The following is a 25061-nucleotide window of genomic DNA, read 5'->3' as shown; positions in this document are numbered from 1 at the left end:
CTAAACTTATGTACCCACACTATCCCATTAAAGTATCCTATGTCATTAAAGTAATGACAATTACTATGCGCAAAATTAAGAAAGCATTAAACTATATAACCACAAGTGTTATGCTTTGTGGTTAACTGTTCCCTGCACAGAAAAACCAAAAAGCCACCAAGTGAAAAGGTATTCATTTTGTGTTCACAATTACCTTTCTTGAGACAACTTATTAGTGCAGAAAAAAATATACATTTCTCTGAACTTGGTAGGCTCAGCAGACAGATATATTTTGAAAAGGTTAAGCTATGTTTAGCAAGATAATCCTCAAGAAATGGATGCCAGAGAATTAAATATTCAGTGCTTAAATTAACTTCTTATTTGGTACTTAGGAACAAATTGCCAAGAATTATCATCATCAAATAGAACATTTATTGACTCTCTGGGAAAAAGAAAGTGAGATCTGCTTAAGGAAAAAAAATTTAGAATTGGAAAGAAATCAGTATTTTTAACACTTTGCATGAATAATATAAGCTGTGAGTCCTCAAGAAAGGATGCCTGGCTTGCAGAGTGCCAATGGAAATGATTCAGTATAGTTGTCTCGTTGCATCTACTACTCTCTAGTTGCATCTACCTGACTATGCTTATGTCTTTATGTCCACTCTCCGCTTTAGGCTTTTAAAAGACATTTCAAAGAAGTTATATGGAACTGCTATTATCTATCAGAGAAACTGCAGCAATTTTGAAATCACCAAAATCTTTATGTAAAATTTTATTCATAAAATTATGAATAATACATAAATCCTTTTTTAAAAAATCTTTTTGCCTAAACAGAAAACAAACATGCGAATGACCTTCCTTGGGGGATTCATATTGAATGGCACGGTGATTACTAAATGCAGGGAAATCAGAAGACTTTAAATCTTAAAAGAAGGCAGTGAAGTGTTACAATCTTGACTAAAAGTAAAGTTTGAGGAAACTGGATCAGAATAAAGCATGTGAGAGTAAGTCACCAATAATTTTTTTAATAGTAAAATTAAAAGTGATCTTTTAAAATATGATCTTCATATCTAGACTGGTTAAAATATAACACTAAGAACATATCTATTTAACTTAATATTTAATATTTTAGTATTTTAAAAACATACAGAGTACCCAGCCTGCTGCTCTGTGACAACCTAGAGGGATGGAGTGGGTGGCAGAGGGAGGCTCAACAGGGAGGAGATATACTTGTAATTATGACTGATTCATGTTGATATACAGCAGAGACCATCACAAAACTGTAAAGCAATTATCCTCCAATAAAAAAATTAATGCAAAAAAAATGCATTACAGATGGTCTTTCAGGATTCCTACCAGCTCTTTTGAAAGACAAGAGACTTCAGAGTATGCATTCTCTGTATGCAGGTGATACCACCCTCAAGGGAGTGAAAATTAGTGGCTGAGGAGGGCAGGGGATGATAAAAGTTTACTCTTTCTATGTATAAGGTACAGACATACACACAGTATCATAGACAGATATACAATATATCTAGAGCATTATAATTTAATGCGGAGGGGAAATTAGGGTGGGGAGAAGTTTAAAAAGCCTTCTTAAGGGGGTGACAATGAAAAAACATTTTTGAGAAAAATTAGGTTAAACAAATCTGGATTCTAATCACTATTTAGAGGTAAGTATCTGATATTATAAAGCTTAAGTTTCTTCATGAATTAAATGGAAATTATGACTTCTTATGATTGAAGATTTAAACAGGAAAAATGCAAAGCACAGAGCATAGTACAAGGAATATAGTTCATGTTAAGTAAATGTTAGCCCCCTTCCCTTTTCTTTTCCCATTTGAGGATGCTATAAGTTATATACTCACCATAAAAGAATACTCCTATTCCAAAGGAAACATGACATGAGGAGAAATGGAAAAGGTTCCAGCAGATATGACTTTTGTACATGATCCCTGGACCCAAGAATGCCCAATGATGAGGAAATCTAAACACTGCCTTCAGCTCTCAAATCTGTGATGTTCTTAGTTGTATAAGCCAGGCAAAGTTGCTTGGTTCTTATGAGCTTCCATTTCTACATCTGTACTCCATCGAGTTGTTACAGAGAACAAACGAGGCCATGCATGTGACACTCTTTGGGAACTATAAACCATTAAATGAAATTTGCCTTCTGGTTCATGTCAATACCAGGAGATGAAGACACTGACCTAGACTGTGTACATATGGGGAAGGGACAGAAAGGGCCAAAACTCAACTGTTCCTTTCTAGTGCCCAAGAACAGAAGCAGGTTTTCAGAATCTAAGCCTCAAAGGCAGAAATTCTTTGGCTAAATTCTTTTAAATCTAGTTTAAGACAAAATGAACAGTGGAATCCTCACCTATCTCTTTGCTCTTCGTCTGTATAGCGATCATCTAACAAAGAGGTTCCGAATACTCCAAGCACAGTATTGTGACCTTTCTTGTCGGCTGTATGATACACTCGAGAGGCCACGCGCAAGTCAACGGGCAGCTCTTTGGCTGGGATGGTGGTGCACAGGTTGTGAAGGGTCCAAGTGGAGTAGTCTGGAATTCTGCCACAGAGATAAGAAAGTAGGCCTCTTTTTTTTTTTTTATCATTTTCTGCTTTTTTAGATACAAAATATATTTACACGGTCAGTTTAGTTCAGGCTCCACAAAAGACGTCTACACATGGGAAATCACATTTAAAACTATTACAGTGGTTCATAAAAAATTTATTATTACAACCTCAGGCCATTGACCAGATCTTTAGTCATATATATCCAACTGCCTGCCGAAGATCTCAACCTGTATTTCCTACAAGTATCTCAGAATCAACAGGTCTAAAAGCTAACTCATTATTATTATCCCACTCCCACCCAAATCTCTTCTCTCCTGAACTCTGCAACTCACTCAGTGACACCATAACCTTTAGCCATCATACATTACTTCATTGCTACTCTGCTCAAATGCTTACATCGCTGAAGAAGTTCAACAACAGTACATTATCCATTAACTAGCATCGGTGGAAATCTGGGTCTCTCTAAGTTAACAAAGCATCTTCTTTCCCACTATGCAGTTAATAGAACTTGCTTCTCTCCTGCCTTTTCAAAACAGAAAAGAGGCCATGAAGATCTAATTTCTTAATACCCACTCTCACTTGCCATGCCATTCAATCAACAAATCCTTTCTGACCACCTATTACGTACCAGACTTTGTACCATGTCTCCTCCCGCTTCCATGCATGCTTGCGTGCGTGCTCAGTTGCCCAGTCACATCTGATTCTCTGGGACCCCACAGACTGTGGCCCACCAAGTTCCTCTGTCCACAGAGTTTTCCAGGCAAGAATATTGGAGTGGGTTGCCATTTGCTATTCCACCTCCTTCCAAGATCCTACAAAATTCTAGCACACGGATCTTTAAATACTCCTCTCCCCAATACAATGGTTTTTTTGTTGCTTGCTGCATGCAACAATTTCCTCTCTCAAGTTTCAAGGCTCCTAGCATCTGGCCCTACTTTCAGCATAGTGGTTAAGAATGCCTCTGTTCAAATCCTGTTTAACGTTATCACTTGGCAATAAGCAAATCAATTAATTTCATTATACCTTCAGTAAGGTGAGAATAACAACATTCGTTAAGATGAGAATTACAACATTAGTGCATCCTGAGTAAGGCTGCTTTAAGAAAAAAAGGAATGAATGCATTTAGAGCATATGTGCCATCTCATATGGCAGATGCTGTCTCTAGGACAATTCATAGGGCCAGAAAGACTTCTCAGTCCTTTGAATTATAGATATATTTCCTAACTTTTTATCTGCTTTCCTGGTGTCTCAGACATGTAAAGAATCTGCCTGCAATGTGGGAGACCCACGTTCAATCCCTGGGTCAGGAAGATCCCCTGGAGAAGGGAATTGCTACCTACTCCAATATTCTTGCCTGTAGAGTCCCATGGACAGAGGAGGCTGATGGGCTACAGTCCAAGAGGTTGCAAAGAGCTGGACATGACTGAGTGACCAGCACTTTCACTTTTTCAAATATTCTTCAAATAATACTGCAAGGACAAATTTCTCTGCAAACTTTACTTTCTTTTTCCTTCTTACAAATATCTCTTTTCATACATTGCCCTATTCCTGTCCCACCCAATCTGACCCTTTATGTAATGGGTTAATGCAGATCTATCCACTGACCGTTCCATGAGTCTGGATAGTAGCATAGTATAAATAGTTAGCTGGGCCTGCATCAGAAGCCTAGTTCTAACACTTGGAAATCCTACTACTGGCCTCTCTGAAGGTCTTCTGCAAAATTAAAGCAAAAATTCTTAACCCCTACCTTATAAAAAAATTGATAACAGTAACACTTCTTGGTCTCTGGAACTCTCCAGAAATGCTCCCTTATGTTTACTGATGTTACTAATTTGCACTGCACAACAGCTAACCCATTGCTAGGCATCACATGTACATTATTGAATCACTGATAGAGAGTAGTTTATGTCATTTCCAAAACAGTATACGGCCCAACAAAAACAGGATATGAAATGTGTACATGTTTAAGTGGCAGAGGAAAAGAGAGGTAAATCTAAAGCGTTTGGAAATGCCTGGGACAACGAAATATAACTCAGGGAGTGAAAATGGGTCTCCAGGAAGCCGAGGATCCCTAAGAAACTCAGGGTTCCTAAGAAAGGACTGGGAAAAAGAGAAAAAGGTGGGTTCTGATGTCATGCTCACCTACATCTTCATTCTATCTGGGACAGGTCTTGGCTAGTGAAATATTCTTGAGATTACAGATTTTTTTTTACTTAAAAAAGCATCAGAACCAATCTGAATTCCTATGTTCCCTTCATGTTTTTAATAATATAGATCTGCAAGTGAATCTCCTTGGTTATTGAGCTAAAAAAACACTATGTTTTCAAGAGATGGCTGAATTCCTAAGAAAACAGTTCAATTGGGAAGCTAGTCATTGGTGAGAAAAGTTAGGTGAAAAACTGATTAAGGAAAAAAGACCAGTGAATAAAAGATTTTCCAACATTCTCTTCTATTCATATAAACTTTTTAAATACCAGATTTTTATTCCTCTGCATCACATTCTTAGTTCTTTATAATGGAGGTTTCTAATTTCAGTTTTAATGAATTAACAGAGTACTATATATATATATATATATCAAAAAGATCTACAAATATTTTTGGCATGCTCAAGAAAGGCTGTGTGTTTTTATAGCACACTCTCCTTTAACAGGACTATTTGTCATTCTTTGAAACACTAAGACATAAAAAAGAAAAGACTCTGCCTCTGTGTGTGGCCACACTACTTTGCCTAATGCACTAAATGCAAGGTTTTTTAGGGAAAAAAAATCAAGAAGTTTCTGCTTCATTGATAATCTGACAGTAACTATTTATTGAAGGTAAAATACTTGTTGTCTGCTGTCACTATTTGTTTTAATACATAATCTTGCTAACTAAATGAGCTTAAAGCAATGCAGATAAGCAATGGCATGTACAGGGTCACTTAAATGCCAATTTGACTCTTTCATAAACTTTGGAATTCTTTTCCTGTGAGTCTACTCTCAGCTACTAAATTGTGAGTATTATCCATTTACAAAGTTTAGGCCGGCCATAAAAAGGTTGTCTTCCATGTCCTGCACACCTTTCAGTGCCCTAAGCAACAACAAAAGCTAATAATTAAAGCTTCTTTAAGCCCCCCATAAAGAGTTAAATGAAGAAGAACCTAGAAAAAACCAACCCATAAAAACCTAGTGGAAAAATAAGGAGAAAATAAGTTTCATCAAGATGACTGGCAAAAGATAAACCATAAACCTAAATTGCATTTACACACTATTATTCAAAATTGTGCTTGCACCCCTGTGTAATAAGAAACCCTACTGAAAGTATGTGAGAGGTGGGAATGAAATATAAAATTATAGTAGAGAAAAGTAAGGCCATCTAAATTTCTAAATCGAGAAGGAAATGGCAACCCACTCCAGTATTCTTGCCTGGAAAAGTCCATGGACAGAGGAACCTGGCGGGCTGCAGTCCCTGCAGTTACATGACTGAGCATGTGTGCATGAGGTTGGTAGCAATAAACTGGTAGAACTAAAAACAAATAAATAAATAAATTTCCAAATCGACTGTCCTATAGACAGTGGGGGGTTGTCTTTTATTTTATCATAACAAAATTAACCAATATAATGAACAGTTAATCCAAATTAGGCACTTCAGTGACCCAAAATATCAAATCTTACATGTTAACATTAAATTCTTTTTTGTCTCTCAAAGAGTCATTTTTATTCTAGCTGTTGCTTTGTCATTACTAAGTACACTGATCAAAAAAAAAAAAAAAGTAGAAAGAAGCGTGGACCACAATATATATATATATATCCTACTGTACCAGCTGCCACCAACTCTTCCTGTGAGAAGGTTCAAGTTGGATCTCATACGTGAATTTCTAAAACATTTAATCTTCCTTTACAAACACAGTTTCACCTATCAGTACTACTGAATAATTTCTCTTCTGACAATAAAATTTGTATAGCTAAGAAACCGACAATAAAATTTGTATAGCTCAGGAAGTTACTTTTTTTTAGGTAGTTTTTGACCACACTTGGGTTTTGAAATCTTTTTTGGTCTCTGTGGTGTAACTCCAAATTTACTTTTTCGCCTTTGCTTAACTTCTTTTCCTTTGATTTGCAACAATTCTGATGAATTCACCTTGGAAAAAACATAAAGTATGCTGTTAAGGAAAGTTAGATCTTTCTCTCATATCTGATGTTCCATGTTATATTTCAACTCCTAATTTCTATGTATATTTTAGAATATAAATTCTAAAGGAGGTGTTGATATTTTCCTCTAAATTTTTTCCTAAATTTTATAACATGTAATTTTATACCTTCACAGCAATGAAAATATTAGTGCCATATTTATTTATAATAGTCTATTTGTTGCCTTAAAACTATTAAAGAAAAAATATAAGATTTTTCCCTTCATAAATCTACTCTTCTTGATTAGTATTTTTAATAAAACTTACCTTCAGCCCCAAAGTTGGTCATGACTGGTGCTTGAAAGCACAAGCCAAAATGAACTTTAATGCTTTATAGAACTATTTTGAGCAATGTTTACCAATTTATACTTCTTATAGTTATACTGTTTTCTGTTTCGACTACTTGGGAAAAGTCAAATGCATTTCTGTCTCTTAAATAATTGTCTTTTAATCACTATAGATATTAGGAATGTCGTTTCCCTAGATTCCTTAGGAAATCTGCAGAATTCATGGCAGCAGTTCATTTAAAGATACTTTTCTCTGTGGGTTGCTCTGTACTTTTTGGAGACTAGATTTCAGGAAGAAAGCAGGGAGGCTTTCCTTGAGGAAAGCAGAGAATGACTGAATAAGTAGGAGGAGGCCAGTTAAAGAGAGGTCCTTATAAATTAGGTAGAGGGTTTGGGCTCGCTGCAGTCATAAGGAGAGAGCTATTGCAATGTCTTGGGTAAGAAAATGATAATGAATAAGGGAAATTCAGAGTACGGGCTATTCCATCTCACCACCAAGTTCATGTCTGAACTTCCTCTACAGTGTCTCCACTAAAGGCCATCCGTCCTGACTTGAAAATGGGGAGGGAAATGATGATGAATGGGGAAAACTCAGAGGATGGGGTATTCTATCTCACATCAAGTTCATATCTGAATTTCCTCTACAGCGTCTCCACCAAAGGCCATCCATCCTGATTCGAACATGATTGGCAACAGAGGACTTGGGGTCATCTCTGAAATTCTTCCAGGTGTTAGAATTTTTGTTTATTATTATTATTGTGCCTACAACTTTCATCTACCAGTCTCAATTCAATCCTCGGGATCATACAGGCACAATCTGGCTTTCTTCCATGTGACAGACAAATATGTGAACACAGTTGACTTCCTGGGCCTGCTTTCCCACCTCCCACCCCTCACCACCACCACCACCACCCCGCCGCGATAAGCATCCCCAGTCCCTCCGACTCTATCTCACATGATATTTTTTTGAAATATTCTTCTTTGTCATCCTGAGTACTTCTTCCAAATGGTCTCCAATTTGTCAGTATCTCTCCTGGGGTTGGACTCCCAGGTCCGAACACAGTATTCCAGGTGTGATGTGATCAAATCTGAGGGCTTTCCAGGTGGCACTAGTGGTAAAGAACCACCTGCCAATGCAGGAGACATAAGAGATGTGGGTTCAATTTCTGGGTTGGAAAGGTGCCCTGGAGGAGGGCGTAGCAAGCCACTCCAGAGAACCCCTGGAGAATTCTATGGACAGGGGAGCCTGGAGGGCTACAGTCCAGAAACATGACTGAAGTGACTTAGCACAGCACACGCACGTGATCAGATCTACCAGGAGAAAGACGATCTTCTTTTAGGGTAATTGTCAATCAATGCAAATTATGATTGCACATATCTTCCTATCACAAAACTGAATCATAACTTAAAACCCTGAAACCTTTTCCACATTCGCTCTAAGTCATGCCATCCCACAGCTACACACTTAGTTTGTGGAGTCAGGGAAAGAATCATACATACATTTATCCCAACTAAATTGCATCTGAGCCAGCAAATCTTATCAGTCTCATTTTGGACATTATCTGCAAATCTAATCACCCAAATTATTAAAAAATATGCTGAATTAGACACAACCCTATGGCAGTCCACTAGGGACTTCCGTGACTAATTGTGCCTCCTTCACATAACTACTTATAAGTCCACCTGGCAGTTCACCAAGTTGTCCTGTCTTCAAAACTGTCATCAGGAGGCTAAACAGATTGTTGAAATCCAAAGGATAGTAACAATAACTAATGTTTATTGAGCTTTCTGATGTGCTGGGCTCTTCCCCATGGTACTCTTGTGTTGACCCCCAGGAATGGCACTTTTCTTCTGTTCAGTCTAGTAATTCTCAAAAAATAATAGTAATAATAATAAGGTTGTTCTTCCATGGCTTGCCTTTAGGGAACACATACTGGCTCCTTTTTACAAGGGTTCAAACACAATTCTTTTAATGATTCATTTAATCATTTCAGATCTTTATCCAAGATCAGTGCATACACTGCAGAAACCATAACTCTTATCCTTAAAAAAAAAAAAAACAAAAAAACCTCAGGATTTGAGTTGCCTGTTTCCAGGTTCCTAGCACCTCTCCCACAACAACAGCTCCTCAAAGCTGCTGCTGACAGAGGCACAGCAGGCTTAAACCCATCTCTCTGAGCCAACAGGATCAGATATCCAAGTTAACTCTTAAAATCTTTCTACCAATCTTGGGCTTCAAGTTTCTTTTATTAATTCTTTCTTCTTTCTAAACTAAGGATCATTCTCCTTGTCAGATTTAAGAGAAGCAAAGTACAATTTTATCAGCTTCCCTTTCTATTTGACATAGCTCTGTTTATTTAAAACCTCAACCTTTTCCCAAAAATAAATTAAGACTGCTCCGTCATCTGTTGTCATCACTCTATTCATCCGTAATGACAAGGTTATCCTTCCTTTTTTCTCTCTTTGCTCCAAAACTAACACCAAAAAAAAAAAAAAAAAACTTTCTTATTCTTTGCATTATTCACAGGCCTCAACCCATTTTGGATCTTAGCCCTCCTGATATAATTGTTATAGCCACATGCCACTTTTATGTTTATCTATGGATATTTCTTCTTTCATTTTCTGTGTATTTTTAAAACTCTGAATGCAATAGATCACTCAAAATTGTTTTGTAAAAACTGGGGAGAATTTGGGGTATGCCACATCTCTGAAGCTTCCTTTTATTTAGACTTTTGAGATACATGTTAGCTATATATATTTTTTTTTTAATAAATTTTTGATCTTTTCCTTCCTAAAATGTTCAACGATCCTCTCACAGGTTCTTCTGTCTGTCATTTCTTCAGAGTCACTATTATCTAATTTCTTTTTGTTGGTCATGGCTCAAATCAGAGTCCTCAATCTTTTCTATACTAATAAGCTTCTAAGGGTAGAAATGGTCAGTAAAGCAAGAACTGATTAAATTCTCTCCTTTTTTTTTTTTTTTTTTTGGCTGAATGAGACCATCTGGCCTGTAGTTGAGCAGTGCAAATCCTGCATTGTTCCTTTATCACAGCTCCAGGCTACTTCTCTGAGCTACGTACAAGAGGTTTCCTTGTGTCCCCAGTCCGGCCTGGCTAGCTGGAATACACTGTTCCTCATTCCTGTGCCAGAGATGCTGGAGACCAACTTTATGGCCTCAGATGTCCAAACAGGGTAAAGTTCATGGAGACTAACTGACCTTGAGATGTCATCACAAATAAAAGGAATAGGAGGTGAAGATTTGGTGGGATGAGTCAGAAAACTTCCAGCTCTCTTTTCTCTGGGCCTTTCTGATGTGTCCCATGACAATAAACCATCAAAGTCTTATCAGACATTCTCTTCTCCTCCTTCAGAAACACTTCTGGTTTCAGGTTAGAACCCTCCGAATCTGCTCTCTGAGTCTCTCTCATCAAACCGTGCCTCCCAGTTCAGTGAGGGACACTCTGGCCATGGTCATTTTCGCCACTATGAGTCCGTGTTCTTGTATTTCACCAGGTGCCTGTTAACTGTTGTTATGAATGGGCAGCACCGCAAACAGGCAAAGAGCAAAGGCTCCAGAATTAGACCACCTCAGCTCAAGTCTTACCTCTACAACTTAGCTATATGGTTGTACCTGGGAAAGCTATTTCTCTTCTCCATGACTCAGTTTTTTCAACTGAGAGTCCTATAATAGGGTTGTCGTTAGGAGAAAAAAGATAACGTGTAAAACACTTAGCAAAGTGGCCGGAACATGATAAACACTCAGTAAACTCTAGTTACCTTAGGAAATGAGTGTTTTTACCAAAAATAAATAATTTTGCACATTTTTTCATGACATTTAATAGCAGCCACAGCAAATCAAAAGAATGAACATTATGGGACTTTTTTCAATGCAAGATTTAAATTCCTCACAGGTCATGGTGGTGAAATCATTGTCCAAAAAATCCATTTCATTCTTTGACACACTTACTAATTAACCATTTGCCCCTCATGCCACATTTCATTTCCAAAGTCCTAATTTTCAGTCGGGAGAATGGGTAAAACACATCACCTGTGACCACCAGCTGAACACTTTTTCGGCAAGACATCATCATTTTTAAAGATGCCTTTTAAGTTCTCCACACCTAGAAGGTATCAGCCTAACACAGGGTAGTTATCATTGAGAGGGCTCACTCAGCCGTGGCAGGCTTCACTTCATATACTCGGTGTGAGCTTAGGGAGACAGCATGATGTAGGATAATGTCAGTCACCAATCATAGCAGTTAAGTCCCTTCCCCCTGACAGCAGTGGCAGATTTTCTCTGGTCACCTATTACTTGTGGATTTTCCTTATTATCTATTATTGCAGGAAGATCCATATGCTAATATCATGCCAGATGACCCTAAGAAAATAGGACTTGAGAAATGAATAAAAGGCAAAAGGCAATGGTACTAATCCAGAGAGAAGGTCAACTGGAAAAGAGAAGAAAAAGGTTATAAGCAATTATGTTTAGGAGAAATCTAGGCCTTGGAGACTGATTATTTTGTGAAAGGCAAGAAGACAGTAAGGTCACAGAAAACTATAAGGTTTCAGAGTTGGGTGTTTGGGGCAAAAGTTAAAGAACGGGCAATGGCCAGTTGATCTGCGTGATGCACAATAGCAGGATCATGGTCGCTGGTGGGGACAGAGGAGCCCAGAGGGAGAGGGACTGACTAAAGGGAGTGTTTATCCAAGAAGGGGCATCCATCTGAATCAGAGAAGACTGCAGGAGATAATATCAAGGTAACATGCTGCGGTTCATTAAAAAGTGGCTTTTCAAAAAAATCTTAATAATAATATGTCTATTCTTAAATGTGCTAAGTTACTTCAGCCATGTCCAACTCTTTGAAACCCCATGGACTATAGCCTGCCAGGCTCCTCTGTCCATGGGATTCTCCAGGCAAGAATACTGGAGCAGGCTGCCATCTCCTTCTCCAGGGAGTCTTCATGACCCAGGGATAGAACCCACGTCTTTTACGTCTCCTGCACTGGCAGGCAGGTTCTTCACCACGAGCACCACCTGGGAAGTCCAAGGCTTATTATTAATTATCTATTCTTAAATAAACCCAAATTCCTAAATAACTCATTTATTTAAACCAAAAAATGACTCAAGGAAACACACCAAGCAAATAATAATAAGGCAATATACAAATGTGGTAAAACAATGAAAATTATGCATGAATAAAATAGAATAAAATTATAAATAAAATAAAATTCTCACAGTAGAAAAAGACACTGGGAGTAGGAGAAACCTAAATGGAACACAGGTTACAAAATTCACCCAATCCTGATCCCCAGGCTACAGTCCTTGACTCTCTCAAGATGGTAACAAGACAACATTTGGTCAGTTTCTGAAAGCTCCAAGGTTCCTTTATTCCTTAAAAATCTTTCTTCTCTCTCCAGAGCTGCAATTAGGTTTGAGACTAAAAGTCTGTAAGAAACAGAAGTCCTTTTTTCCCAGACAAGCAACTTCACATGAAAAGCCATTTTTCAGGACAAACCCTCTCACAAACCTTGGCCCATGCTGGGCCATATCTTCACACTTAAACGTTCTCAACTCTCACAACTTTATTTCCAACGTAAGTAGTGCTTTACCTTTAAAGATACCCGCTTGGTTATTTTTGAATCACCTATGGGCTGCGCGCCTTCCAGAGGTTTACTTGATTCACTTGCTGACTGAACTTCCGAAGTTTCCTGAGGTTTAAATAATATGCTTTCTGCTTCTGAGGTTCCCCATTCCAATACATCCTCTTGTTCAATCTGGAAAATACTTGATACAGTTTCAGGAAGCTTCTCAAGCACATTCTGTTGGGAAACATAAGTGCACAAAGCGTGCTTTTTTAAATTGGTCCTTCCAAAGTTTTAAGTTATGCAATGTTTTCTCTCTGACAACAAACTGATTATGAAAAATGCATGATTGAAATTAAGCAGAAATAATAAACTTCCTCTGAAAGACTGAGAAAGAGAAACTCACACTGGACTTAAGAAAAATGTGAAGCTTGGCAAATTATTTTCCTTGGCCCTTGTATCAAAACATATTACTACCCAACACACATGATCCAACAACTCTAAGGAAATAATAAGACTCTACTCTTGCCCTGATTCTTCCCCACACTCACACAGAATCAAGCCCATTGAAATATTCAACCTCTCCCCAATCTGAGGTTCTTTCATCCTAAACAATGAGATTCCTACTAGCCAAATGCTCTCGTAGAAGCGTGACTTCAGTCTGTCAGAGAAGGGCTCACCCAGAGTCCTAAGAAGACCACACAGACACCCCAGCTCCATGCCAAGCCCTCATGAAAAATTCTTACAAAATATCATTCCTACACCTGTTTTGTGTTTCTTAAAAACGTCTGACTTACTTAATATCTATCTCACTGAGCCTCAAAGAAAGTACCTCTATAGACATATTTTGGGTATTATCCAATTCTAAACCAAGATTATTGGGGATTATGAGCACTGCCTCAGATTAACAGATGATAAAACCAGTTTGATTTACACAATCTGAATTTTACAGAATGACTTGAAAACACAATTGTATCCCTTTTCTCTCTGGCGTACTCATTTGATAATAAGTAAGTTCAATTCAGTTCAGTCGCTCAGTCGTGTCTGACTCTTTGTGGCCCTATGGACTGCAGCAGGCCAGGCCTCCCTGTTCACCACCAACTCCTGGAGTCTGCTCAAACTCATGCCCATTGAGTTGGTGATGCCATCCAACTATCTCATCCTCTGTCGTCCAAATAAGGGGTAAAGATGGCGAATAGTACCAAATACTCTTTAAGTTTCTTTATTATGCAAGAAAGGATAGCTAAACAAAGAAACGTACTTTTGTGAAATGTAACTTTAATCTGGAGCTCATGTTTTTACAAAGCTACTCAGTGGTACTGGAGAAAGAGTAAGAGCTTTATATCTATATAGGACTTGATTCAAATCCTGGATCTATTAACAGATGTGTAATCTCAGTCAAATTATTTAACCCTTTCTAACCTCATCTTCCTCACTGGTGAAAAGGGTTTAAAAAGTCCCTCCATAAAATGGCAGGATAGATACACAAAGGTAATATGTCTTATGGGCTTATAGTGTCTACCTCCAAACTCATTCATTTTATATTCCATAACTTTTGGAACTGTTCATCACTCCCTTGCTTTTTACTCTTTCTGCTCCTGGCTTTCTCAGCATACATTCCCAGGATCTGGCTGGGGAGACTGAACACATGAAGGTGCCACCCTCCAAAATAGAAAATGGAGAAGAAAAGCTTGAGAGGGCAATGGTCATCCCCCAACCGCAAGTGACCATCTCAGGACTCTGCCTCACCTACCCACAAAGCTATTACTGATCTCATCACTACCCTGTGACCTGCTCTATTGTAGCACATATCGCCCTATAGTATATTCATCTAAGTAACCATCATAACTGTCAACACAGAGCAGCATTATCTCATAAAATTTTAATCTTCACCTCAACTCCATGAAGTAGGAACTGTCCGCAACCCCACTTTATGGATGAAGAAACGGGCATAATGAAGTTAAGTAACTTGCCCAAGGCCATATTGAGAGTAAGTCTAAAGGACAGGTAGAATGAATAGAGAGAATTCTGTTCTCTGACCCAGGGTAGGAACCCCAAAACTGTGTTAGGAATTAAAGGTACCATAGAGGAGCGCTTTTTTTTTTTTTTCTAACCATGGCTAGGTATCAACTTAAAAGATAAAGAAGTGATAAACTTAATAAAAGCTAAACAAAAGATAAAAGATCTAAACAAGTGGTAAGCTTCCTCTTAAAAAACCAGTGGCCAGGAGAGGTCCAGAGATTGCTTATAAATATCAAAGCCGAGGGTATGGTTCCTACAGAATTACAAAACAATTGATATTTTTGTTTAAACCTTTCTTTTAACAATCAAGATGATATATAAGCTATGTATCTGAAACTAGCCTTTTTCACAGCTTCCTTCAAAACGGAATAATATTTTCTCTTACTTTATATGAATATTCAGTGAATGGTATTATGTCAAGTTTATTCTATGAATGAATATTTTTAATTTTCTGAACCTAAGTGATCTTGCAGTTTCAGTTTACTATACCTGTTACAAGCTTACAGGTCTGATGAAGTGAAGTGAAGTGAAGTGAAGTGAATTCGCTCAGTCGTGTCCGACTCTTTGTGATCCCATGGACTGTAGCCCACCAGGCACCTCCCTCCATGGGATTCTCCAGGCAAGAGTACTGGAGTGGGTTGCCATTTCCTTCTCCAGGTATCTACCTGTAAATGGTGTCACCCAGAGGCAGCTACCCTAAATGTCAGTTTTAAGCCCATAGCATACGTGGTAAGGCTTCAGAATTGATTTATCCACCTACTATTGTGCCACGCACGCTGGGTATTGAGACACATGATCAGACTACAAAGGGGAAAAGTGCATGATCTCAACCCAGAAGCATCTCAAACTCTAGGAGTCAACCTCTTGCAGTAACTCTAACGTTATAAGATCCATGATTTTTGTGAAAAGATTCAGTACATTTTCTAAACGTGATATATTATCCTAAAAATAACTGTGATCTGAATTTGTATGTATGCAGAATCATATTTTCAGGAACTAAAGGAGCTTGTTATCTAACGATATCATTTTATGAATCCTTTGTAAAAGACATCATCGTGCCATTGTTTATTTCATGTAAATATGGGTTTCTACACACACAGAGACATTTCCCATTCACAGGGAATATGTTCCAGATTCCTTTGAGTCCCATAAGTATTTTGCCAGTGATGGATGAAAAGAAAGTTCTATTTCTGAAGCAAACTTCTATCACCAAGTGTCCATATTTCTCTACAAAATGCTCCCCTTGTCAGTGCTTTTCACAATTCTTCCACCTAAATAAAGAATTAGGGGATGCTTTCTTAAAAACTAAAAACTTTTAATTTCTCCAGCTACTTTCTAGATATAAATGTGTTCAGAGCAGAAGAACTGTTAAAAATCTTTTCTTTCTGAAGAGTTTTGAGCCTTAGCAGAGAACATCTATGATAGGCAAAAATGGTGAGTCAAAGTAGCCAAGACTCTCCAAATGGCATTAGATTAGATGTGTTTATAGTTAAACACGCCTCTAAAATACATCAGAGATTTTTTTTAACTCTCTAGATAAAACATTAAAGCAACAGAAGCAGACTGTTACTTTAAAATAGGTGAGGATGATTTTTATTAAACACATTACCATTTGAGTTTCCTTAATACTTATCTGTGGTCCTTGCTCTGCTTGCATTTGAGGTGATTGCTGCCAGTACCTTTTTCCCATTAAAGAAATATCCTTGAAGGAGGAAAAGAAAACAATTAAAATAATGTCAATTTTTAAAATTTATTTTTAATTGAAGGATAATCGCTTTACAGAATTTTGCTGTTTTCTGTGAAACCTCAACATGAATCAACCATAGGTATACCTATAGGTATAGCCCCTCCCTTTTGAAACTCCCTCCCATCTCCCTCCCCATCTCACCCACCCCTCTAGGTTGATACAGAGCCCTTGTTTGAGTTTCCTGAGACATACAGCAAATTCCCGTTGGCTATCTATTTTACATGTGGTAATGTAAGTTAATAATGCCAGTTTTAAAGATCACTGAGGCATATTATTCAATGCAATTAAATGTAGTCAGTAAAATGCAGTAAATGAGAAGACAAAACCAAAGACACAGTAAAAATATTTTGTCTATCATTTCAATTTAAAACTTTTAAAATTACTGACCTCTATAGATATATCATCAGGCTTAATAAAACAATTAGGTAATATTAAATCAGATAATATAAATCACTGCTCTTTAATGGCTGCACAAGAAATTTAAAATCAAAAGTAAAATTTAACCTAACCAAGAACAAGAAGGAATATAAATATACTTTAAATGTTAATGGGTGGAACTGCTAGTGTCATTTTCACCATTACTGATGCTAACTGCTATGATGTACCCTCAATTCAGCTGAAGTGGTAAGAAACAGCACACCACAATGTCTAACAATGAACAGGAATGAAGAGACCCAGCTTCTGCCCAAACTTGCCCAAGGCAAGTTATCTTGTTTCCCTTTACCTCAGTTTTATCATCCTTAAAATGGACATTCATGACTTTTTAAGGCCCCTTTCTCCTCTGGACTTTTAGTAATGTCAGTAGCAAAATATGAACATTCTTTGTACTTTAAAATGCTGCTTGTCTACCTTTCCTTTGCTTCATTAGAAAGAGGCAACTGAGGTTACTGGCTTATACGTCTGCCCTCTTGTCATAAATAACTATAAAACTGGACAAAATATAAGGACAACTCTTTTAGGGCTGGACAATAGGAAATGCAAGACTATAATGGCTAAGAGAAAGGAAACAAAAAACGTTATGAGCTAAATCACCCCACATTTCTGCCTCACACAATTTTCAGACCACAACATAAGGAGAGAGAAATCACACAGAGCCCAGGAACCTCACTGAGTTGCAGAGACAGAAATTAGACAAGGAAGACAAAGAGGGTAGAATTCGTAGGACACAGTATGGGGAGGAGGGAGCTGCACAGATTAAACAGCTCCAGAAATCTGCAACAGAATCCTTGAGTCTTTGGCTGAATATCAATCTGCTCAGTAAAATAGTGAAACCCATGAGGCCAAACAGAGAAAAACTGCCAGGGGGATAAAGCAATTGCCAAAAAGATGACGTCATAATTCCCAGACTTCACACAGTGCTCACTCAGTCGTGTCCAACTCTTTGCAACCCCATGGACTAGCCTGCCAGGCTCCTCTGTCCATGGGATTTTACAGGCAAGAATACTGGAGTGGGTTGCCATTTCCTTCTCCAGGGGATCTCCCCAACTCAGGGATCAAACCCAGATCTCCCACACTGCAGGCAGACTCTCTACTGTCTGAGTCACCAGGGACAGATAGCACTAAGCTGTGTCCAACTCTTGCAATCCCATGAACTGTAGCCTACCAGGCCCCTCTGTCCATGGGATTCTCCAGGCAAGCATACTGGAGTGGGTTGCCGCCAAACAATGCTAGGAATCATCAGATCTCCCATTAGACATTCTGAATACATGGTACATTCATTACAAACCTCACGCCGGTGGCTTAGAGGTTAAAGCGTCTGCCTGGAATGTGGGAGACCCGGGTTCAATCCCTGGGTCAGGAAGATCCCCTGGAGAAGGAAATGGCAACCCACTCCAGTACTCTTGCCTGGAGAATCCCATGGAGGAAGGAGCCGGGTAGGCTACTAGTCCGTGGGGTCGCAAAGTGTTGGACACGACTGAGCGACTTCACTCACTCATTACAAACCTCAGATGGATCATATATTAGCCCTAGAATAAAACCTTCTTTGGACATTAAAAAAATCTTAAAATAAATACTTTAAAAGATCAAGCTGATCTTCAAGTAGCTTAACTGCCTAACAGAACAAACTCCAGATCTTTTTAAAGGAAAACAACAAAATCCAGTACTCGACAATGGAAAATTCACTGTGTTCAACACCTCATCAAAAGTTACTACTTATATGAAGAAGCATGAGTATCTAACACATAATCAGAAGAAAAATCAACAGAAAAAGACCCAGAAATGACAGAGACATTGAAATTAAGAGGTGAGAATCTTGAAACTTCTAATATAAATATTATAAATTTTCAAAGATATAAATATAGTGAGGAGCAAATGTAGGCTAAAGACAGAATCAAATGGAATGACTAGATAAAATGTCCACTACCTGAGATAAAATTTTCACTGACTGGCATGAAAACCAGAGAAAATATTGCAGAAGAAAAGATCAGCTAACCTGAAGACACAGCAAAAGAAGTCACACAAAATAAATCACTGAGAGAAATAAAAACCAAAACAAAATTAACAAAACACTCACACTAACATATATTTAATTAGAGTCACAGAAAGCAGAGTATGAAGAGAGCAGAAAATATCTGTACAAAACAAACACATTATCATTAAAATGAAAAAAAAGTAATAAATGAAAAAAATCTTAGAAGCATTCAGAGATACATCAATTACAAAGACACAAAGAATTATGGCAACTAATTCCCAGGAGGCTCAGTGGTAAAGAATCCACCTGCCAATGCAGGAGATGCAAGAGATACTGATTCAATCCCTGAATCAGGTAGATTCCCTGGAGGAGGGTATGGCAACCCACTCCAGTGCTCTTGCCTGGAAAATTCCATGAACAAAGGAGCCTGGTATAGGCAGATAGACAGAATTACCACAAAGTAACACTGCAGGCTTCTCGTCAGAACAATATAAGACAGAAGACAAGCAAGCAACATATTTAGAGCACTGGTACTGAAAACACCGTCCACACAGAATTCCATAGCCAGCAAAAATGTCTTTTAAAACTGAAGGTGGAATACTTTTGTAGCAATCGAAAGGTGAAAAGTTTGATTGCCATCAAAGCTGCATTACAAGAAATGTTAAAGGAAATTCTTCAAGCAGAAGGGGCAAAACTTGAATGCATATAGTGAAAATAAATGATAAAATGATTTTAAAAGTGGGAGAAGGCAATGGCACCCCATTCCAGTACTCTTGCCTGGAAAATTCTATGGATGGAGGAGCCTGGTAGGCTGCAGTCCATGGGGTCGCTAAGAGTCGGACACGACTGAACGACTTCACTTGCACTTTTCACTTTCATGCATTGGAGAAGGAAATGGCAGCCCACTCCAGTGTTCTTGCCTGGAGAATCCCAGGGATGGGGGAGCCTGGTGGGCTGCCGTCTATGGGGTCACACAGAGTCGGACATGACTGAAGCGACTTAGCAAATAAAAAATATACTTTCCCATTTTGAAGTTTCTAAAATATAATAGACTATTTAAAAATGATACATTTTGAGATTTATAACGTACATAGAAGTGAAGTATGCACTAATGAGATAACAATAATAGGAGAAGGGAAAAGGAAGTATACATCTCTATGTTTCTTATACTATACACTATTTAGTGGAATAAGCTAGACATACTTATTGTAAATCCCATGCTGCTGCTGCTGCTAAGTCACTTCAGTCATGTCCGACTCTGTGCGACTCCATAGATGGCAGCCACCCAGGCTCCTCCATCCCTGGGATTCTCCAGGCAAGAATACTGGAGTGGATTGCCATTTCCTTCTCCAATGCATGCCTGCATGCTAAGTCACTTCAGTCATGTCTGACTCTGTGCGACTCCATGGATGGCAGCCCACCAGGCTCCTCCGTCCACAGGACTCTCCAGGCAAGACACCGGAGTGGGTTGTCATTTCCTGCTCTGGCAAATCCCATAGCATCCACTAAAACAATAAAACAAAAAGGTAAGTAAGCTAACAGTATGAAATAGCATGAGAGGCTTTAAAAAAAAAAAGGCAGGTAAAGCAGAAAAGGGGGGCAAACAACAAATGCAAAAAATAGAAACCAAATAGCAAGATATAAATATCTTTATAATTCATATATATATAAAGTTTTTAAAAACATATAATTCATATATATAATGTATATAAGATATAAATATCAATAATGACTGTTTGGTGGCTCAATGCCAAAGAATCCGCCTGCAATGCAGCAGACATGGGTTCAATCCCTGGATCAGGAAGGTCCGCTGGAGAAGGAAATGGCAACCCATTCCAGTATTCTTGCCTGGAGAATCCATGGACACAGTAGCTTGGTGGGCTACAGTCCATGGGGTTGCAAAAGAGGTAGACACGACTTAGCGACTAACACTTTCACTTTCATTTCAATAACTGCATGTAAATGGTGCTAAATAGTCCAATTAAAAGACAAAGACTGTCACATTGCAGAAAAAACAAGATCCTACTATATGACTGCTATGGGAAACCTACTTTAAGTATAAAGACACAGATAGGTTAAAGGCAAAAGGATGAAGGAAAATAAAACATGAAAATACTAAGATAAAACAGAACTGATTATATTAACATCAGACAAGGCAGACTTCAAAACAAGAAGTATTAGAAAGAAAAATAGGATCACTGCATCATAAAAAAAGAGAATCAAATCCTTCATAAAACATAATAGTATGCACTGATGACAAAGCTTCAAAGGGCATAAAACGAAAACTAAAAGAACTAAAAATAGAAATTAAAAAACACACTATTACAGTTAGAAATTTCAAACAAAAACTATGTGGCTCCAGAGACTACATTTTTTTTTAATTTAATAACTAAACAGTCAATTTGAAATATGAACAACTACAAAAAATTCTTCACAACCTTTTAGGCTTATAAAGACATTATTAAAATATAAAAACATGATGGCAACAAACATCAAATTCAGGATACCATTCACATCTGAGGTGGAAGAGAATTACTGGGAAGAGGTACAAAAGAGGGCGCTACTTTACTTGCAATTCTCTACTGAAACAATCTGAAGTAAATGTGGTAAAAATAAATAAATTTTGAAAAATCTGAGTGTTGAGTATTTATTCTACAGTTAAAATATTTCCTGATTAAAAAAAGAAATCTTTCAACATATTTAAGGTAGGTAGCATAAAACTGTCAAAGATGGATAAAAACATCTTACTAAAGAAACCTACAGCTTGCATCACTTGTAAACATAAATGCAAAAATCCCAATTAAAAGACTTGCAAATCAAACTAATCAGCATATGTAGAAACAAGGTATCTTGGCAAAGGATATTTGTACATCAATATTCATAGTGACACTATTCACAGTCACCAAAATGTAGAAATCAGCTGAGTGTCTATAAATGGAATGGAATACTATTCAGCCAAAAAGAGAAGCGACATATTAACATACATCACAACATAAATGAACCTCAAAACTATTATGGTAATTAAAAGACACCAGACACAAAAGGTCATATATTTCATGATTCCATTTACATGAAACATCCAGAAGAGGTAAGCCCACTGAGACAGAAAACCAACTGGTGGCTGCCAGGGGCTGGAGGGAGGGCACTGATGGGGAGTGACTGCTTAATGCATGTGGTGTCTATCCTTTGGGGACAATGAAAGCATTTTGGCACCAGATGTGGGTGATGGTTACTCAACAGGGAAAATGTACTAGATGCACTGAACTGTGCACTTCAAGATGGTTTATTTTATGTTAATTTCACCTCAATGTAAAAAAAAAAAAAGGGATTGGGTTTGATGAGCACTTGAAAATATTCCCTGCTTCTTTGATACTTCCTAATATAGCAATAAAATTTATACCTAATAATTATAAGATACTGTCCAATGGTAAAAGAACTGCTTTTGTCTGTATTGTAGTAAATTCATAGAAATAAAAATCGCATTTGACATTTTTTTTGAAGACATGTAATATAAAAATAATGATTTATTAATATCAATTTTGTTAGTGTTAGTTCTAAATTTCAGTAACATAAACTGATGTGGAGGTAACAGATAAGAGTTACTATCATGGTAGTCTCAAGTGACAATCCCATGGGATAAGCTGGTTGAGCACACATGCTTTGAAGTCAAAAGTTGCTTCAAGTCTTAACTCAAACACCATATGGCAGACTTGAATGAGTTACTTACTCTCTCCAGGCCTTGGTTTTGTAAAATGGAGATAATAATAGAGCATACTTCTTATGTTTATCCTTAGGAATAAATGAAATAATACATGAAAACAAAAAATATCATATATGTAACAATACCTACTACTGTTAACATTGAAATAAAAATAAATAAATAAATTCCAGATATGAAATAAACACAAAATTATAAGAAATAACTGAATTACTGAGCATTGAAGAGGACATGACTATATGACTAGAAACCCTGGAAGAATCTATTGCAAAAGTATTAGAAATCATATTATTTAGACATAAAATCAATTCACAAAAACAAATTTAGAAAATGAGAAAAGGAAAAAAAAAAAACACAAAAAGCAACAAAAATATAAACTACCAAAACAATGCCTTAACAAATGTGAGGAAAACTAAAAAACTGAGATATTAAAATTGCCTTGAATCAGAAATTTTGAATGTAGGACTAAAAAGAAATCCAAAGATAATTTTTTAAAGAAATACGATTAGTGTTTTGCCCAAGTGTTTGTCTGTTGTTCAGTCGCATCCGACTCTTCATGACCCCGTGGACTGTACCCCACCAGGCTCCACTGTCCGTGGGATTTTTCAAGCAAGAATCCTGGAGTGGGTTGCCATTTCCTTCTCCAGGGAATCTCCCCCACCCAGGGATCAAACTTGGGTTTCCAGCTCTGCAGGTGGATTCTTTACCAACTGAGCCATCAGGGAAGCCCCTTTTACCTAAGAGCAGTATTAATTCCGTTTTGTCTCTCCAACTGAGTCAGAAACTATAACAACTAGCATTGTTCTTCATTTTACACAAGGTCTGGCACAGTGTTGAACAAATGTTTTAAAACTTGAGAACTTATAAAGCTGTGAGCAGTCCAGTTTCACAATCCTAGATACATTTTTCATATGTTTCTCAGAGCAGTTTCTACCTGTGGTGTCAAACTTAGAACCCAAAACATCAGAGCTGGAAGGAACCTGAAAGATGAATAAAGTCTAAGGAAGCCACATGTCACAGACACTGAAACCAGCGCTCTGTGCCCCAAAGTGTGCTGGGTAGTATTCAAAACAAACAGAGATGGTGGTCTTTTTCCCTAACCTGCTTCCAGCAGAGGAACCAGCAACAGAAGCAGAAGTGTTCCGCTGGCCTGTTAGGCAGGCCCAGTAGTTTTTCAGTCATCTTTAAAAAGTGATGGGAACAGCAACTTCCCCCTACCCTTCCTCACGTAATCCAGCTGTCCCCAAACGATGCTGCCCGCCAAGATAGAGGCTGAGAGTGTGTTTTTCCCACATACCCATTTATGGTTTCATCAGCACTTATTCAAGGTGCACTGCCTTTAAATAACTTACTATGAAGTTCAAGTTTCAGAAAGAAGGAAAGAAAAGACATTTTTATGGCCCTGAGCAAATACCTGTCCACACAGGTTATTTTCTTGAGAAACTGCCTTGATTTGCATTGACTTTCTCTTGCTTCCCGCAGGCAAAACCCTGCTGGCATTGGCCTGCAGAATCCTGCTCACAGGCACAAGAATGTGCCAGAGCTGCTTTGCACTCGTTCTTAACCACATTTGACTTTGTTTTGTTTTGTTTTTTTTTAATTAAACAGTTTATGGGATTGTTCTGGATGGCTGACCCCTGTATTCAGCAAACTGTCACTTCTAAAAAATATGATTAAAAAAAAAAAAAAGAACCTGAATGGCAGCCACATAAGTATAAATATCAAAAACATTTGTAGTACCATATGCAAATCTTATTACAACAGACTCTGATATCCCATGCCCAAGGTGGTCCCCAGTGATTTCCATCTGCTGGTAATCATGCCCTTGAATAGTCTTCCTCCTCAGTGAATATGGCAGACTTGTGTCATTGATAAGCTACAGTGGAAATGACAGTATGTGGCTATGTCATAAAAGATACTGCAAGTCCAACCCTGTTCCCTCTTAGAATACTTGCTCTAGGGGAAGCCAGATGGCATGTCACGAGGACACTCAAGCAGTGTCCTATGGTGAGGTCCACACAGTAAGGAACTGAGGTCTCCTGCCAACAGCCTGCACCAAACTGCCAGTCTTGTGTCTGAGGCATCCTGGAACCAGATCCTTTAGTCCCCAACAATCAAGTCTTCAAATGGCAGCCCCCAACAAGGTCTTGGGGCTTCCCAGGTGGCACAAGTGGTAGAGAACATGCCTGCCACCGCAGGAGACGTAAGAGATGCAGGTTCAGTCCCTGGGTCGGGAAGATCCCCTGCAGAAGAGCATGGCAACCCACTCCAGTATTCTTGCCTGGAGAATGCCATGGACAGAGAAGCCTGGCGGGTTACAGTCCATAGGTTCGCAAAGAATCGGACACGACTGAAGTGACTTAGTGCGCACGCACACACAGACACACAGAGTAAGATCTTGACCACAATCCCATGACCTCCAGTCAGTCATCTAGCTAAGCTGCTCCTGACCCACAGAAACTATGTGAAACAATGCATATTCATTGTTTTAAACTGCTAAGTTTTGAGGTGATTTGTTACAAAGAAATAACTTTGAAAGGCACTAAAGGCTAAATTCTAACTCTTCAGAT

General features: G+C 38.1%; 1 protein-coding gene across 1 annotated transcript in view; it reads right to left on the bottom strand.

The window, feature by feature from the left end:
• TTC6 (tetratricopeptide repeat domain 6) overlaps nucleotides 1-25061 on the bottom strand; it is a 198872-nt gene that overhangs the window by 130667 nt on the left and 43144 nt on the right. The window contains exons 2-5 of the mRNA XM_068991521.1: nucleotides 16223-16315; nucleotides 12619-12828; nucleotides 6539-6672; nucleotides 2354-2545 (exon numbers count right to left, since the gene is read on the bottom strand). Of these exons, the coding sequence (XP_068847622.1) occupies nucleotides 2354-2545; nucleotides 6539-6672; nucleotides 12619-12828; nucleotides 16223-16315 (629 nt within the window). The remainder of the gene's footprint in view (nucleotides 1-2353; nucleotides 2546-6538; nucleotides 6673-12618; nucleotides 12829-16222; nucleotides 16316-25061) is intronic.

This window comes from Capricornis sumatraensis, chromosome 19 (genome assembly GCF_032405125.1).
Source record: "Capricornis sumatraensis isolate serow.1 chromosome 19, serow.2, whole genome shotgun sequence".
Lineage (NCBI taxonomy): Eukaryota > Metazoa > Chordata > Mammalia > Artiodactyla > Bovidae > Capricornis > Capricornis sumatraensis.
Note: the sequence above shows the minus strand (reverse complement) of the source record. Positions and strands in the feature narration are given on the sequence as shown.